This window comes from Tachyglossus aculeatus, chromosome 4 (genome assembly GCF_015852505.1).
Source record: "Tachyglossus aculeatus isolate mTacAcu1 chromosome 4, mTacAcu1.pri, whole genome shotgun sequence".
Lineage (NCBI taxonomy): Eukaryota > Metazoa > Chordata > Mammalia > Monotremata > Tachyglossidae > Tachyglossus > Tachyglossus aculeatus.
Window position 1 is genome coordinate 95,503,464 of NC_052069.1, and position 18,520 is coordinate 95,521,983.

Consider the following 18,520-nt stretch of genomic DNA (forward strand, 5'->3'; position numbering starts at 1 on the left):
CTCTCAACTGCCTTCCCTCATCCACCTCTGAGTTGGGCAGAGGGAGGCTGAACATTGATGATAGAGCAATTCTACCCTTTATCCATTCCCATAATTCCTCTGATCTTTTTCCAAACCAACATGCTCGTCCCTTGATGTTAGTTGCTACTTGGGCCAAAGCAGGAGTCTTCTCTCAGTCTACTGGACCTAAAATGAAATAGCACTTGGGAGAAATCTTGCAGCAAATCATTCAGGTTGCTAGCCCCTTGGTGTCAATATTATGGAGGATCTAATGGGACTGTAAGCTTGTTATGGGAAGGGAATGTGCCTGTTTATTGTTGTACTGCATTCTTCCAAGCATTTAGTACAGTGCTCTGCACACAGTAGGCAATCAAGAAATATGACTGACTGACTGGAGAAGGACCATAAAGGTGACTGACCTGTTAGGGCACGAGGCAGCACAATTCCTCCAGTTTAAAATTCTTCCTGATGTTGCATACTACATTAAACTTCTCATTGATCCAGCTACTGCCCCACTGCTGGCTGGTTGAGGTTTCAGCTCAGCCAAGTGAAATAGCAGTGCAGAGAGCAACCCCTAAGACATATCTTGTCAGCTGTGTGACAGTCCGCCACTTGTAAGCTGTGTGACTTTGGGCAAGTCACTTAACTTCCCTGGGCCTCAGTTACCTCATCTGTAAAATGGGGATTAAGACAGTGAGCCCCACGTGGGACAACCTGATCACCTTGTATCCTCCCCAGTGCTTAGAACAGTGCTTTGCACATAGTAAGCACTTAACGAATGCCATCATCATTATTATTATTATCTTCACCATTCATCCTTCTTTCACTGATGCCCATCCTGGACCTGCCTACTCAGAGGATATCTCAAGGAGAAAGCACTTTGGAGCCTGCCATTGAGTATGTGAGTGGTGGGAGAAAAGTAATATATTTGCATGTTTGTGTTTGTGGACAGGGTATTGGGTTGAGTGAGGGTGGCAGAGAGAGGGGTGAGGAGGGGAAGATACAGGAGGAAGTGTGTGAGGAACAGAGGAGTGAGGGAAGAGAAATACATAATCTGAATGAAGCCCAGGCATTTCCATTATCCTACCTCAGTTTTATAATCATTTGCAGAAGGGGTGATTTTCTTGTAAAACAAAACAAAAAGCTTGGAGACAACATCAGCCATGTTAAACACTTGCTGCTCCAGGACAAACACTTCCAATGCTATTACCATGTTATGGTTCTTATGCTCATTAAAACAATGGCTTCATTTATTTCTAAAGGAGTTTATTCAGTTAGGTCACTGAAGTGGAATGCTTTTGAATGTGACCCAAGGACCAATTAATCCTAAAATGAGGATTTAAGTTCTTCCAGAAAAGAAATGATCTTGTCAGAACCAATTTTCCTCCCTCATGGTATTTATTTCATATTTGTAAGTCTTAACCTAGGACTAGATACTAAATGGGATGCAGAATTAGAAATAGCCATTATTCAATTATCATAGAATCTGTTCATTCTGAACCTGAGAAGCTCTTACACAGTAATTCTCCCAGGTCATTTCCATAAATAAACAGACCATAATCACTCATTTGATTTTAATAAGAATGAAGAGCCATGGGAGATTATCTTCAGGCCCTGAGTATCCTGAACCTAAAGTTAACGTGTGCTGGAATGCAAACATCTAGATTGATTTGGACTTCCATTCCAAGGAGTTAAGTTGCTGCTTTGCAAGTTAGCTCATGTGCAGGACTTTTTAATTTGATTATGATAATAATAGCAGTATTTGGTAAATGTTTGCTACAATTGCCAAGCACTGTACTAAGCATTAAGGTAGATATAGTACAATCACATCCCCCATGGAGCTTTTGATCTAAGTAGGAGGGAGGACAGGTATTGAATCCCCATTCTGTAGAAGAGGGAACTGACACAGATAAGTGAATTGCCCAAGGTTGCACAGCAGACAAGTGGCAGAGCTAGGATTAGAACTAGGTCCTCTGACTGATATAACAGTCAAGAAAGCAACCACTTCCCTTCACCTATTCCAGTTAGGAAAAAAAATAAAAGAATGCCAATTCATTACCAGCATATCTTAGGGGAAAACCTGGGTGGAAAACTAATTGTTTTCCTAGGAGAACCTAGAATTTTGGACAAGGCTCCTAAAAACCTAATACAGCATAGATATTGATGGGTTATCAAAAACCTCTGTGGGTGATTCAGAGGTTTCTGGAAAATCAATGACCAGTAGCAATGAGTTGGGGAAAGACTCAGCAAAGGGTGAATGACGGGGAGATCTGGGTCACTCCACCAGTTTTCTTACTTCTCCTTCCTGAAGTTCCCCTTATGATGCTTCTCTCTAGCAGTCTCTCTCTCCACAACTACAATAACCCAAATTACTTTGGCCTGACCCTCCCATCTTCAGCACTAATGCCCTGTGCCTAATTATTTGACTAGTGAAGCTCAAGCATGGTTACAAAAGAGCAGTATGGCCAATAGTTCTCTAGACTGTAAGCTCGTTGTGGGGGGAGAACGTGTCTACCAACACTGTTATATTGTACTTTCCCAAGCGCTTAGTACAGTGCTCTACTCCCAGCAAGTGTTTAATAAATATGATTGATTGACAGTGGAAAGAACACAGGCCTGGGAGTCAGAGGACCAGAGTTCTAAGTCAGGATCTAACAGTAGCCTGCTGTGTGACCTTGGACAAGTCACGTAACTTCTCTGTGCATCACTTTCGTCATCTGTAAAATGGGGAATCAATATTTATTCTCCTTCCTACTCTGTGAGCCCCATGTGGGACAGGGATTTTGTCCAGCACAATTATTTTATATTTACCTCAATGCTTAGAACAGTGATTGACACATGATAAGTGCTTAACTAATGCCATAGTAATAATAATGACATAAGGCTACAAACAATGCTATAACAGGTTCAAATCCCTGGTCCATCACCTCAGTTCAATTGTCTGCTTCTAAGACTGGCAACAAGATATGTGGAAGAATAGTGTGATGATTCTTCCTCTCAACATGCAATCAATCTTCTTTATTGAGCATTTCATATGTACAGAACACTGAATTCTACACTTGGGTGAGTACAATATAACAGAGTTAGTTGGCAGACATGATGCTTGCCCTAACAGAAGCTCACAGTCTACTGCAGCAGAAAGACCAGCTTGGTGGGTTACAGGTAAGAGGAGTTGTTTGATTCATCATCGATGGTATTTACTGAGTGCTTACTATGTGCAAAGCATTCATTCCATCACATTCATTAAATGCTTACTGTATGCAGAGCACTGTACGAAGCATTTGGGAGAGTACATTACAAAAGAGTTGGCAGACATGCTCCCTTCCCACAATGAGCTTACGGTCTAGAGGGGAAGACAGACATTAATATAAATAAATTCACTCATTCATTCAATCAGATTTATTGAGTGCTTACTGTGTGCAGAGCACTGTACTAAGTGCTTGGGAAGTACAAGTCGGCAACATATAGAGACAGGTCCCTACCCAACAATGGGCTTTTATCATATATAATTTCAAGATCATACATAAGTACTATGTTATTCCAACAAAGGCTTTGTGAACACTGTCTCACTAAAAGGCAGGGTCAAAAAGCACTTGAGTACAGTTGCCCTGTGTTCAGTAAGTGCTCAACAAATATAATTGATTGATTGACTGAAAACAGGCCCTTTATGAGACAAACCCACTAGCAAAGCAAGATCTATGATAATGTGCCAATAATGCAGAAGTGTCAGCCATGCATCATGCTTTCGAACTGCAAGCAGGCCATATGGAGAGGACCGTAACACGAATAACATCGTCTTCAAAACCAAAGCACAGCTGTTTGGACAATTATTAATTCATTTCAGAATAATGATGGCAGTTTCACTTTGAAACCTATAATGTGCTCTAATTTTACCCTACTTGCCTCATACATATGAAGATGAGCAGAAATATATATGCAAACATTTCGTAGAGAAATTAATGATGGCAAGAAGGACAAAAGCAAAAGGAAAATTAGAGTGCAAATAAATTGAAACCTCCTTCCCTCTTCATAGCCAGCAAACCAGTGTTCTCCCCATCTTCAAGGTCATTCTGAAACCACATCTCCACTGAGAGGCCTTGCCTGATTTATTTCTCATTTCCCCACCCTATTTCCTCCAATTGCTACTTCAACACTCATGCATCACCTAAGCACTTGGGGACTCCCTCGATTCATGCACATCATTCATTCATTCAATTTAATCATATTTATTGAGCACTTACTGTGTGCAGACTTCTGTACTAAGTGTTTGGGATACGACAACATAGCAATAAACAGACACATTCCCTGCCCACAATGAGCTTACAATTTAGAGGTTTACATAAGTGTACTCCACTGCTACCTCCTACCTGTAATTTATTTTAGTGTGTCTCCTCTGCTAGAGTGAAACCTCCTTGATGACAGGGATCATGTCTACTCATGCTAATGTATTCTCTCAAGCACTCAAACATAATAATGATTGATTGATTCATAGTGAAACCAACATCATTAATCTGAAATAATGCATGGATAATGCAGAAATCTTGAAATGTTACAAAAAATGAACTAATTGTGGATTTTGCTGGGTTATCAGAAACTTGGTGCATTTAGCAGGGCTTCCTGAAAAATTAAGATCCAGCAGCATTGGACAAACACAGAATCAAGCAATAGAGTTGTTACAAATTCCTAATGTGTCTTAAGAATGCTAACCTTGTAATATTTGTTCACCGCTTAGCAATAGGAGGATTTCTTGAGTTTATGGTAGGGTACCTTCTTTTTTGCCATAACTTTGAAGTTTGTATCCTCTTATCTCTCTAGGACAAACTAGAAAATGCCCGGAACAATTAACGGCATTTGAACTTTGCTCTGTGGCTGAGTTCAAAATGTGAAGCATCCCCAAGTGAGCTTTGGAAGAAGCTGCATTTATGCCCCACTTTATCTTCAGCAACACACAGTATCCAGATGAATATCTGTGAGCTGAAATTTCAGCTGTGAAAATGCAAATGTTTCATGTCAGTCACTTCAAAACTTTTGGAGGCAAAGGAGATAGAGAAACTCAATTAATGTTTTAAGAACCACATTCAAGCATTAAGTGGATATCCCTACTAAGGGAATGAAGGGAAGATAAGCCTCTTTAAGCCTTTTATAAATTCAAGCTTCCCTGATTTAAAAGTCTTCACTTTAAAGCATAAATCTGCAGCACAGAGAGCAAATACAATATAATTGTTAGATAAACTCACTGGTATACCCATAAAAAACTATCTTTCTTGAAAGAGTTCACAAGCTGAAATAGCTTTATTGAACCAAGGTCTGAAAATCTGACTGGTTCTATTCAGAAATAGTGATTCCATGAACTGCAAAACTGATAGCCTAGCTTTATGAATAAAAGAAGTTTGAAACAAATGGTTAGTCTCTTGATGTCCATAATATCCCGGCAAAAATTTCTTCCCTCAGAAACTAAACGGTTGTATTGAGACGAAGATGCTATTTCTTTCTTTATAACTTACTTCTGGGTGACAGTATTATAAAGTCAAAGGACTTGAATCAAAATTGAATGAGAAAAGAAAGCCAGCCTACTGGCATTCCTAGAAACTAGAGTCTGTCAATTCTGTTTTATTATACCCTCCCAAGTGCTTAGTAATAATAATAATGATGATGGTATATGCATGTGTTAAGTGTTTACTAAATGTCAAGCACTGTTCTAAGCACTAAGGTAGATACAACGTAATCAGGTTAGACACAGTCCCCATCCCACATGAGGTTCAGAGTCTTAATTCCCATTTTAGAGACAAGGTAACCGAGGTACAGAGAAGTTAAGTGAGTTGCACAATGTCACACAGCAGACAAGTGGCAGAGCCAGCATGGCTCAGTGGAAAGAGCATGGGCTTGGGAGTTGGAGATCATGCGTTCTAATCCTGGCTCCTTCACTTGTCAGCTGTGTGACTTTGGGCAAATCACTTAACTTCTCTGGGCCTCAATTACCTCATCTGTAAAATGGGGATTAAGATTTTGAGCCCCACGTGGGACAACATGATCACCTTGTATCCCCCCAGCACTTAGAACAGTGTTTTGCACATAAGTGCTTAACAAATACTATTATTATTATTAGAGCCAGGATTAGAACGCAGGTCCTTCTGACTCCCAGGCCCATACTCTAACTACTAGACTACAGTGTGCAGAACACATACTAAGTGCTTGGGAGAATACAACAGAGTTGGTAGACATTACCTGCCCACAGTGAGCTTACAATCTAGAAGGAGAAACAGACATCAATATAAGTATACGAGTAATAATATATAATTTATAGATAGTTACATAAGGTCTTTGGGGTGAAGGATGATACAGAAGGGAGAGGGAGCTGGGGAAAAGAAAGCCTAATCAGGGAAGGTCTCCTGGAGGAGATGCGAATTTAAGAAGGCTTTGAGGTGGAGAGAATGGTGGTCTGGCATACATCAAAGGGGAGGACGTTCTAGGCAAGAGGGAGGATGAGGGAAAGGGGTTGGTGGTGAAATAGACAATATCAGTGCACAGTGAGCAAGTTGTAACTAGAGGAGAAAAGTGTGTGGGCTGGGTTATACTAGGAAATCTATGAGATAAGAATGAAGGGCAGGAGCTGATTGAAGGCTTCAAGGTAAACAGTAAAGGAAATGGGTTCTCTAGAGAAGTGGGTATAGGTGGAGAATAGAAGGGGACCCATAACTGAGTCTTGAGGGACCACCACTCAGAGAGGGTGGGAGGCGGAGGAGAAGCCTGAAAAAGAAACTGAGAAACCATCAGAGAGACAGGAGGAGAACCACAAGAGGAGAGTGTCAGTGAAGCTAAGTTTGGATAAAGCTTCAAGGAGTTAGGGTGGTCCACTTTGTTGAAGGCAGCTGAGAGGTGGAGGAGGATTAGGATAGAGTGGAGGCCAATGGATTTGGTGAGAAGGAAAGGTCACTGGTTATCTTAGAGATGGCTGGTATTTCCATGGAGCAAAGGTGGTGGAAATCAGATAGGAGGGAATCAAGGAAAGTATTGGAGGAGATGAAATGGAGACAGTGGGTGTAAACAACTCTCTCAAGAAGTTTGAAAATGAATAATAGGAAGGAGATGGGGTGACAACTAGTGGGAACAAGGATTTTTTTTCTGGGGGGTGGGGGACGGGGGGAGATTGAGATAACTTGGCATCTTTGAAATCAGTGGGGAAGAAGCTGTTGGAAAGTGAACAGTTGAAGATGACAGTCAAGAAAGGAAGAAGGGAGGGGCAAGTATTTTAATAAGGTATTCATTCATTCATTCAATCATATTCATTGAGCACTTACTGTGTGCACAGCACTGTACTGAGAGCTTGGAAAGTACAATTCGGCAACAGATAGAGACAATCCCTATCCAACAACGGGCTCACAGTCTAGAAGGGGGAGGCAGACAACAAAACAAAACAATATCAATAACATCAAAATATATGAATAGAATTAAAGATATATACACATTATTAATAAAATAGAATAATAAATACATACAAATATACACAAGTGCTGGGGGGTGGAGAAGGGGGTAGAGCAGAGGGAGGGAGTAGGGGCGATGGGGAGGAGAGGAAGAGCAGAGGAAAAGGGGGACACTCAGTCTCAGGCCTCCTGGAGGAGGTGAGCCCTCAGTAGGGCTTTGAAGGTGGTGAGAGAGCTAGTTTGGCAGATGTGAAGAGGGAGGGCATTCTGGGCCAGAGATAGGAGGTGGGCCAGGGGTCGACGGCAGGACAGGCAAGAACGAGGCACAGTGAGGAAAGGATGGGGTCAGAATCACAGGTTGAGGGGGTAGATTTTGAGAAGAGGTGAGAGATCTCTTCTTGAGATACCACAGGGAATATGGGGAGAGTAGAAGAGAGCAGAGGAGTAGGGGAAGGAGAGGAGCAGGGGAGATTTTAGGGTGATCATGCCTGACCGTTTCAATTTTGTTAATCGATAAATCAATAGTATTTATGGAGTGCTTTCTATATGCAGAGCTAAGTGCTTGGGAGACTATGATACAACAGAATTGGCAGTCACATTCCCTGCCCACAATGAGTAGATAGTCTAGAAGGGGAGACAGACATTATATAAATAATAATTTAAAGATTTGTACATAAGTGCTGTGGGGTGGAGAATGGAGCAAATATCAAATGTCCAAAGGTCACAGACCCAAGTGCATAGGTGACACAGAAGGAAGAGGGAGCTGGGGAAAAAGAGGGCTTAGTCAGGGAAGGTCTCTTAGAGAACATGTCACCTTAATAATGCTTTAGAGGTGGGGAGAGTGTTGATCTGCCATATATTTAAGGGGAGGGAATTCCAAGTTGGTGGGAGGGGGTTGGGGGAAGATAGAGAAAATGGTCGGTGATGAGCTAGACAAGATCAGGGCACAGAGAATAACCTGGCACTTCTTTAAAAATGGTTATTTCTGCGGACAGAAGGGAGTTAATGAAGCATGTGGTCAGGTCATTAGGGGAAAGAGATGGAAGCATCGAGGGGGGATAGGAAGTTTGAAGAGGGAGTTAAATGTCTGAAAAAGCTGCAGGAGCAGTGGATATGGGAGTGAATTAGAAAGGAGAAGTATTGTTGTCAGAGAAGAGGGCAGAATTGAAGCAGGTAAGAATTAATTTTAGGTGAACAAGGTCAGACAGATGTCTGGATTTCCACCAGCAGTGCTTCACAGCTCAAGCACATAGGCTCACTGTAAAGGTGTTCCAGGATTGTGAGTTTGCAGTATAAGATCAGTGGAGAAACAAGGGAGCAGGGGATTTGAGTTCAGGGTGGTGTTGAGGGAGCTGATTTGGGAATCAACAGGAGGTAGTTTGGGTGTGGAAACCAAATGGGGCAAGATGGCTTTAGAATATTGGATGGGGGCAGTCAAAAGATCAGAGGTCTTGATGAGCAAACAAGACAGATTTGTGGGGAGGGGGTGTACTGGAAAGAGAGCAGATGAGGAGGTTTTGGCCCAATAGAGGATTTTCAGAATTGATGAGGGTTGAGATTGTACAGTGACTAGAGATTATAAAATCAAATGTGTGCCCAGGTTGGTGAGTGTGTGAGGTAGGTGGAGCAGGAGAACATTGGATTAGAGAAGTGAGAGGAGGTGGACAGTGCAAAGTCATCAAAGACAACCACAGAGATATTAAGGTCCCCAAGAATCAAGGTAGGGATGTAGAATAAAGAGGGAATGTGAGAAAGGGAACAAAATGGTTCAGAAAGTTGGAGGAGGGGCTTGGGGGAGAAGTGGTAGATGACTGCTACTTGTAACTTGAGTGGGTGAGAGGCGGATGATGTGGGTTTCAAATGAAGAGAAAGAGAGGGTTGGGGAGTGAGAAGGAGGCTGATTCCTCCCCCTTTCCAGTGAGTCTTGGGGAGTGGAGAAAATGCCCCTCCCCCACCCCCCATGCCCCCAACCCTGGTGAGAGCAGCACAGGAGACAATGTTACTGTTTCAGTCTGTCACCAAATCATGTCAGTTGTATCTTAACAACATCTCTAGAATCCACCCCTTCCACTCCACCCATACTACTACCATGCTGTTCCAAGCACTTACTTCTCTCTTTGATTACTGCATCAGCCTCCTTGCTGACTTTCCAACCTCCTGTCCCTCCTTTCTCCAATTCATCAATTCATACTTTACTCTGCCTGCATTATCTAAAAACAAAACAAATAAAAAAAAAACCTCTCCTCTTTTCAAAAACCTCCAGTGATTACTCTTCCACTTCTACTTCTCTCCTCTAATACCAACACACCCACTGTACCACAATCTTAACTTTCTTACCTGTGACCCCTTGTCCGAGTCCTCTCTCTGGTCTGAAAATCCCTCCCGTTTCTTATCTAACAGACTGCCACTCTCCCCACGTTTAAAGCCTACTAAAATCCTGCTTCCTCTAAGGCCTTCCCAAACAAAACCCTCACTTTCCTATGTAAGCCCTTCCTTCTGCAGCACCTATGCACTTGGGTCTGTTCCCCTTAAGCACTTTAATATTCATCCCCACCCCAGCCCCATAGAACTTAGGTACATACCTATCTCTAATTTATTTTAATATCTGTCTTCCCCTCAGGCCTGTAAGCTTCTTGTGAGCAGGGAGGGTGTGTAGCCTTCTAGACTGTAAATTTGTTATGTGCAGGGAACGTTTCTACCAACTGTTATATTGTACTCTCCCAAGTGCTTAGTACAGTGCTCTGCATATAAGTAGTGCTCAGTACATACGATCGACTAATTTAATGATTGATTGAAGTGGATATAGATTTCCTCCCTTAGCAAAGAAGGCAAATTTCCCCCAGACACTCCTGATGGCCTCTGGGAAATTAGGGCAACCAGCATCTTTGCTCTTTTGGAAAATATCGTTTTCTTTCACCTTTCCTTCCTTGCAATTCCTTTGCCAGCTTTTCACAGGTCCTCCAAAAGGAGTTGAAACACCTGGCTCTCATCAAAGAATGATTGTGACCCAGCCACCTCCCAGAGACATCCTTGGCTAAGAAGAATGATTGGTCTGGACTGGAAATGGCATTGTTGAAAGGTTTATGTCTTCGGAGCCTGATATTTAATCGAGACAGCCAACTCTCACTTTTAATATGCAGAGGAGTATTGCAACATAGCAGTAAAATGTTGGGAAACCATCACAACAAAAAGAAACCAAACTGACAGGCTGCATTAAAGTGGGGGAATGGGGAATGCTTTTTTTGACCAGAAGTTTCACAAAGATAGAGACCCCTAGGGGCAGACTCATAAAACTAAATGGGTTCTACATTGGGCAAGTGGATTAGTGCAGCAAGGATCAGTCCTCATGTATGTATAATGATCATCAGGTCAGTGATATGTCAGTCTTCTCAGTCACAAATCACTAGGACACCACCATCTTTAAAAAAAGTTAATCATATCTGTCAATCACATTTATTGAGCACTTACTGTGTGCAGAGCACTGTATTAAGCACTAAGGAGAGTACAATATAATAAACAGACACATTCTCTGCCCACAATGAGCTTAAAGTCTAGAGGGGAACTGTTATGGAAACCCTCCAAATTCAAAGTAAACACTGCTGATGGTAAAATTCACCTACGAGTGCAGCTATATATGTAATGATCATATTTATTGAGCTGTTATTATGTGCACAGCACTATACTATGTGTTTGGGAGAGTACAATATAATAATAATAATATGGTATTTGTTAACTGCTTACTATGTGCCAAGCATTATTCTAAGCACTGGGGTAGATACACAGTAATCAGGTTGTCCCACATGGGGCTCACAGTTTTAATCCCCATTTTACAGATGAAGTAACTGAGGCAGAGAGAAATTAAGTGACTTGCCCAAGGTATCACAGAAGACGTGTCGGAGCCAGGATTAGAACCCACATTCTCTGACTTCCAAGCCCGTGCTCTGTCCACTAAGCCACTCTGAGTCTAGAGGGGGAGGCAGATAAATTTATTAAGAAAAATATTACAGATATGTACATAAGTGCTGTGGGGCCGTGGGAGGGGTGAATAAAAGGTGCAAATCCAAGTGCAAGGGAAACCCTCAAGGGAAGGGGAGAAGAGGAAAAGAGGGCATATTTGGGGAAGATCTTTCAGAAGCCATGTGCCTTCAATAAGTCTTTGAAGATGGAGAGAGTGATCATCTAACAGATATGAAGAGGGAGGGTATTCCAGGCCAGAGGTAGGAGTGGGTGAGAGGTCAGTGGTGAGAAAGATAAGATCGAGGTATCAAGGTACAGTGAGTAGGTTGGCATTAGAGGAGGGAAGTGTGTGGGCTGAGCTGGGGTGTTCAAGGAGAGCATGGCTTTGGATAAATTCAAATCATTCAAAAACCTCATTTTAAACAGGAAAATCAACTTTCTCATCCAATAAACCTCTTCCCAGAATTTAGACAAATATCAAAATTGATTTATTAGAGTTCTATCTACCTGGATTCTCCCTGCACATTGTTAAGCAGAGGTACAAATGAGCATTGGTATGACTAATAAGCCAGTCAACTGAAGGTTAAAGAGAACTGGAGACCTCTTTCAACCCTCAAATAATCACCCCCTCTGAATACTCCATAGTTCAGTAGATTAGCAAATAAGGGTACACCCCATCACCAACAGGTGATTAAAAATATTTCTCTGCATCTTCCAGGAGGAAAAACTGATCCATCTCTAAGACATTTCAAAAATGAGCCAATTCAGAAAGATTGGAATTAAGAGAGATTGACTGTTTTTCCCCTTCCACCTTGCTCCAGGTCAGCTATATTATTTTAAAAGAACAGCATGGTAAATTCTCAATCCTTCTACAGTGTAAGACACAATTCCTAATATTAAAGGCATTATGAATTGATTCACTGTTTTAATGAGGCCAGATATGTTAGATTATACATGCTTAAAATTCTGGAAACGAAAGTCCCAAAGCATCGATTCCTGCAGGATTTATGTAGCCTTATTGTAAGTGACAGAGAGATTCACAAAATCAATCACCTACTCCAACTCTGTAAATGTCAGTAAAAAACCAATTTTGCCTAGAAATACAATAGAGGCAACAGCCATCAAATTTAGCTCCCAAAATAACATCAAATTTAAAATTAGCACAGCCCTTCATTCAATGTAACTTCTTTACTTGCATAATTGCCTGCACCACATAACTATCCCACCCTGATTTTTGAGGAGGAAATAAGATGGCTCATTTTTGAAACCTGCCAGAGGGCCGGGGTAGGAGAAGTATAAGGGAAGAGAGCAGACAAAAGAGTGAGGATGGGAGGAGTTCACTCATTCACTTCATTCAATCGTATTTACTGAGCGCTTACTGTGAGCAGAGGACTGTACTAAGTGCTTGGGAAGTACAAATCAGCAACATATAGAGACGGTCCCTACCCAACAATGGGCTCACTCATAGTCTAGAAGAGTGTGTGTTTTATGCTTCACTTAGGAGAGTTCAACAGAAGCAAGAAAAGTAGTCAAGTTCCCTTTTTCCTTCCTCTTCCTTCTCTTGTACCTTATTTTCTTCTTTTTTCCCCAGCTACCTTTATTGCTAAACTGAATTCCCTGCAAAATAGCCCCTCCCCTTTCTTGGGGTTGCAAAATGTGTTAAATAGTAGGAGAATTATGCAAGTAAATGTGGTATTTTCGTGCTCTCCTTTACATTTCTATTTTGATAACTTTAAAAATGGTTACTTCTACCTTTATCCCCAAGAAAACAGGACAAAAATGAAATGAGCCTTATTTAAAATATGACATTAGTAGTTAGCTTTTGTGTAATGAGTGATGAATACTTGATGCTTCTACTGAATATTTTTTTCCTAAAAGTAACAGGATCACTAAGAACCACTACCGCAGGTTCAAAATTTAGTCTGCTCCATTCCTTTCCTTGAAATAGTAATGACAGTAACAACAGAGAAGGGCCATGACCCAGTGGATAGAGAACAGGCCTGGGAGCCTTAAGGGCCTGGGTTCTAATTCCTGCCTGCTCTGCTACTTTTCTGCTGTGAAACCTTGGGCAAGTCACTTAATTTGCCTCATTTACCTCATCTATAAAATGGAAATTAATTCTGTGTGCTCCAGATGGGACATTGTTTATGTTCTACCTGATTACCTTTTGTCTACTGCAGCACTTAGTACAGTGTCTGGCACATAGTAAGTGCTTAACAGATGCCATAAAAAATGGTATTCGATAAGAACGTACTATGTGACAAGAACTAAATTAAGTGCAGGGCTAGAGAAAAGAGAATCAGGTCAGACACTGTTCCTGCCCAGATAGGTCTCATAGTCTAACAGAGAGGGAGAGCTAGTATTTAATCACTTCCTTACAGGTGAACAAACAGACTCAGAGAAGTTGAGAGATTTCCCTGAAGTCACAGCAGGTAAGGGGGAAAACTGGGTTTGGAACCTAGATCCTCTGACTCCCACGTCTGTGTTCTTTCTGCTGGGCCACAGCACTCTGTTTCTTCTTACCCCTACATCTAGCTATGGTTAGGATGACAGCAGGGAGCAGGTGACATCCTTAAGAGTTGTGGGTTCAGTGTGTATCTTCCTGCTCTCTCAGGGATAACATCTATCTGGATAGAACACAGTTTGACTTTGGAAGAAATTGTTATATCTACGTGCACAACAACAAAGTGTAAGTACCATAATTTAAGTTTTCTTTAATATGGGAATGTCAAAGAACAGAGCACCAGTAATTAACATAGAACTGACTGTATTCAGCTTAGAGAAAAGAAGGTTATGCAGAGGTTTAATAGCTAACACCAAGGATAAATTGGACTTTTATCAGATTATGTCATTCTTAGTACTCAGTGATGACTAATATGTTATAGATACTGCAGTCTTAAAGCAGAGACACAAGAGAGAACTCCATAACTCACAAGTTAATGGAACACAACTAAAAAGGAAGACACAAAGGTATTTTGTGGGATCTCCATTAAATAAAAGAATAGTCATTCATTGGTCCCGGGTAGTTTAATTATTCTTCTCCCTTGCAGCAGGGGACTGGACTAGAGTTCTTTCCAAGCACTTAGTACAGTGCTCTGCTCACAGTAAGTTCTCAATAGATATGATTGAATAAATAACCTCTCAAAGTCCCTTCCAGGTCTATCACCGTCTTCATCTACGGTTTACCAACGAGTCGTTGTTCTAAAGCAAAAATCAACTTCTAAACTATTATCACCACAGAAGATGAAGGTTTATTCACACACATCAGTGTTTTAGATATGGATAGAATAGATTGGTATGAGCTAAAACTGCCTAATATCATTGCCCTACCCCTTTGTCTTAAAGAGGAAAAAAATACCCACTTAAGTACTCACTGTGGTATAGACGGATGGGATTGATTTCAGATTTACATTTGTGTAATCTGAAAGTGAGTCATATTCTGAGGATGAATCCTGGCTTTTCTGACTTTCAGATAAAGAAGCTGGTCTCCAGTCTCCAAACACTATCTTGGATGATCTTAATTGATATCGAACAGAGCCCTTCAGTATCACATAAAAGTCTCGATTTCCAATTACTGAAATAAAAGGAAAAAAAATAAATTCAATGCTAAAATTCAATGCTAAGCTTTTTGTTTTATTCTCTTTTTATCTCATGTCATTATGCCTGTATTCAGAGGGAGCATTTTGGGGAACTGAAAAAAGTACTACCAGGGAATTTACTACTTTTTAACTATTCAATTTTGTCCATCTACTAAAACATTTAGATGCTTTTGCCCTTATGCTAATAGTGTTTTCTTAAACAGACTAAGCAACTTGCCCAAGGTCACGCACCAGAGGAGTGGCAGAGCAGAGATTAGAACCTTTTGACTTCCAGGCCCATGCTCTATGCTCCTCCATTCAATTCCTCCACTGAAATTTGCTTTGCCCCCAGTACTGCCCTCAAGTGACTCCTGAGTTTCCCTTAGGGTGGGACAGAATAAATGAATGGGACTTTAGTTATATATTCTAGAAACAATGATGAGTGAGAACCATGGCAAGGATTTAATACAGGAAACGTATTGCCAATTCCATGCATTAGTCCAATTTCATGACTGGATATTGAAACTCTTCTCTAGTTTGGCCAAGTACACTGCTAAGTGCTCAGTACATTGCAAATCTTAGTACAGTGCTATGCTCTTTGTTCAGTACTATGCATATGGAAAGTGCTCAATAAATACCATTAATTGATTGATTAGTCATCAACTCCCTTCCACCTGGAAAGTTACTACTAGTTGTTTTCAAACAAAGGTGTTAATATCAATAAGAAGCTTTCCTAAACTTGGAACATTTCAAAACTGTATTCTGAATTGTAAGCAACTAGGTTTTATACAGTTCCTCCAGGATTTCATTCCACCCTCAGCTTTATGTTTTTCAAAAATAGAATCTCTTATTTACTTCAACATCTACAGCATACAAGATTGGTGTTAAGGGGAAAAGTGCGGTGAGTTTTTTGGTTTATGGGCAACTTATATTGTCCCTCAGTTTTTGTGAAAATGCAATAAAACCATATTTTTATCATAAGGAATATTGATCATGTTCTATAATAAAAAGAAGGATTAGAAGACTTTCTTTGCTTGGGGTAAATCTGGGTGGTGAAATGCTGTGAAAAAAGAGGATAAACTCCTGGAAAACCTCATAAAGCTGAATGAGCAGATTGAAAAATGGCAGACAAGCTTTTCTTTAAAATGATCAGTCAGCTGGGAAGGCAAAAAGGCAAAAAGGGCTGAGTCACGAGGAAGGGATTATTAAACAAACAATGGGTATAGGTTTGTTAATATATAAAATAACCACTGCATGTCATCTCTTAAAACATTGTAAGTTATTCTTGTCCCCAACTCTTAGGAATACCATAATAGCACTCAAGAAGTTTAAGAGAAAGAAACCAAGACTATTGGAGGAATGGAGACGCTTCCTTCTGAGAATGTTCTGATGAGTTAGGACTTCAGCTAAGAAGTATGCAAGTTGAGAGGAAGCACACCTGATTTTTACAAAATCATAAAGAGCAAACATAGAAATTACTGTTCACCAAATCCCACATTGTCAGGTCAAGAGATCACCCAATGTAACTTGAGCAAGGTAGACTAAAATAAATAAATGGAAATACTTCTTCACCCAGCTAGTGGTAAGCATGTGGAATTCATTATCCCAGAAAGCTGTACAGCAGAAAATAATAGATTCAAGATGGATTTTGATATATTAATGGATAAATGACCCATTAGGGAAACAGAAGTGAGGAGAAAATGTTGGGACATCAGATGGCATCCTTACAATGAGAATGGGCATAAAAGAGAACAACCATTACACTGTTCCTCCAAGCATCTTGTGACCTCAATTGGAAATGGCGTATTGGGCTAAATTAAACCATGGGTCTAATTCAATAATAGCATTTCTTATGTTCTTATTAAAGTCTAATTTCCCCTTTCAGTGATAGCTTTCAGATATCTCTTGGAGCAATGTCACCTTTGGTACTCTCATATAGCCAGCTCTGTTTGTCCGTGCATTTGGAAAAGTCAGACTTTAAACTCTCTTTATTGGAATTCGTCTTTGCTGGCCTTCGTTAGGTATCTTGGGAAGCAGCGTGGCTCAATGGAAAGAGCACGGGCTTGGGAGACAGTGGTAATGATTTCAAATCCCAGCTCTGCCAATTATCAGCTGTATGACTTTGGGCAAGTCACTTAACTTCTCTGTGTCTCAGTTCCCTCATCTGTAAAATGGGGATTAAGACTGTGAGCCTCACGTGGGACAATCTGATCATCCTGTATTTGTCCCAGTGCTTAGAACAGTGCTTTGCACATAGTAAGTGCTTAACAAATGCCATTAAAAAAATTAAGGGCTTCATCTACAATTCAACTCTAAGAAAATTTTAGTCTAGCAGAAAGAGTAGTTTCAATGATGAATATGCAGATCTCCCCAGCCCTTGACTTTCTCATAGTTGTTGACAACAGTACCCTCCTTCCTGTTTCATAAGCCCGCAACCCTGGCATTAACCTCAACTCATCTCTTTTCAAGCTGTATATTTGGTCATTCGCTAAATCTGGTTGATTCTGTCTCCACACAATCTCCAGAGTCATCTCCGTCCTCTCCATCCAAACTGTCATCACACTGGTTCATACACTTTCTTCAGTACTGCATCAGCATTACTCTGACCTTCCTGCCTCTCCCCATTCCCATCCATATTTCAGTCTGCTTCCAGGATCTTGTTCCAAAACCTCATTGTGCACACATCCCAGTACCACTCAAGTGCCTGGAATGGTTGCCCATCCATCTGCACATCAAACAGAATCTCTTTACCAAATGGATTCAAGGCCCTCAATCAGTTGTTTACCCCTTTCATATCATGGCTCCTCTCCCAATAAAACCATATTGCTCACTTCTCTCCTCTAATACCAATTTACTCACTATCTCTTGTTTTACCCATCATCATTCCCTTGTTCACATCCTCCCCACAACCTATCCAAAAGACCAGCATTGTCATCACCAAAGCCCTGCTAAAACCTCTATGTCCTCTAAGAAGCCTTCCCTGACTAAGCTCTCATTCTACCACCCTATTTTCCTTCCCTACTACTTCTCCCATGCACTTAGCCCCACCTTCTATGCACCATTATAAGATTATATAATAATTATTATAATAATAATGATGGCATTTGTTAAGCTCTTACTATGTGCAAAGCACTGTACTAAGCGCTGGGGAGGATACAAGGTGATCAGGTTGTCTCACACTGGGCTCACACTCTTAATCCCCATTTTATAAATGAGGTAACTGAGGCCCAGAGAAGTTAAGTGACTTGCTCAAAGTCACACAGCTGACAAGTGGCAAAGCCGGGATTAGAACCCATGACCTCTGGCTCCCAAGCCTGCACTCTTTCCACTGAGCTCGCTGTTTCTCAAAGCCACGCTTCTTCTCACCCCACCCACACAGGACATATGTGCAAATCTTTATACTTGTTTGCCTCCCTTACCTGTAATCTATTTTAATGTCTGTCTCCAGTGCAAAACTATAATCTTATTCAGGGTAAGTTTACTGTGGGCAGGGAACGTGTCTACCATATATGTTATATTGTACTCTCCCAAGTGTTTAGTACAGTGCTCTGCACTCAGTAAGCA

At 41.0% G+C, this 18,520-nt stretch overlaps 1 protein-coding gene across 1 annotated transcript in view; it reads right to left on the reverse strand.

Moving 5' to 3' along the window:
- Positions 1–18,520, reverse strand: part of LOC119927220 (cyclic nucleotide-binding domain-containing protein 1-like) — a 200,025-nt gene that overhangs the window by 169,433 nt on the left and 12,072 nt on the right. The window contains exon 2 of the mRNA XM_038745747.1: positions 14,753–14,952. Within this exon, the coding sequence (XP_038601675.1) occupies positions 14,753–14,952 (200 nt within the window). The remainder of the gene's footprint in view (positions 1–14,752; positions 14,953–18,520) is intronic.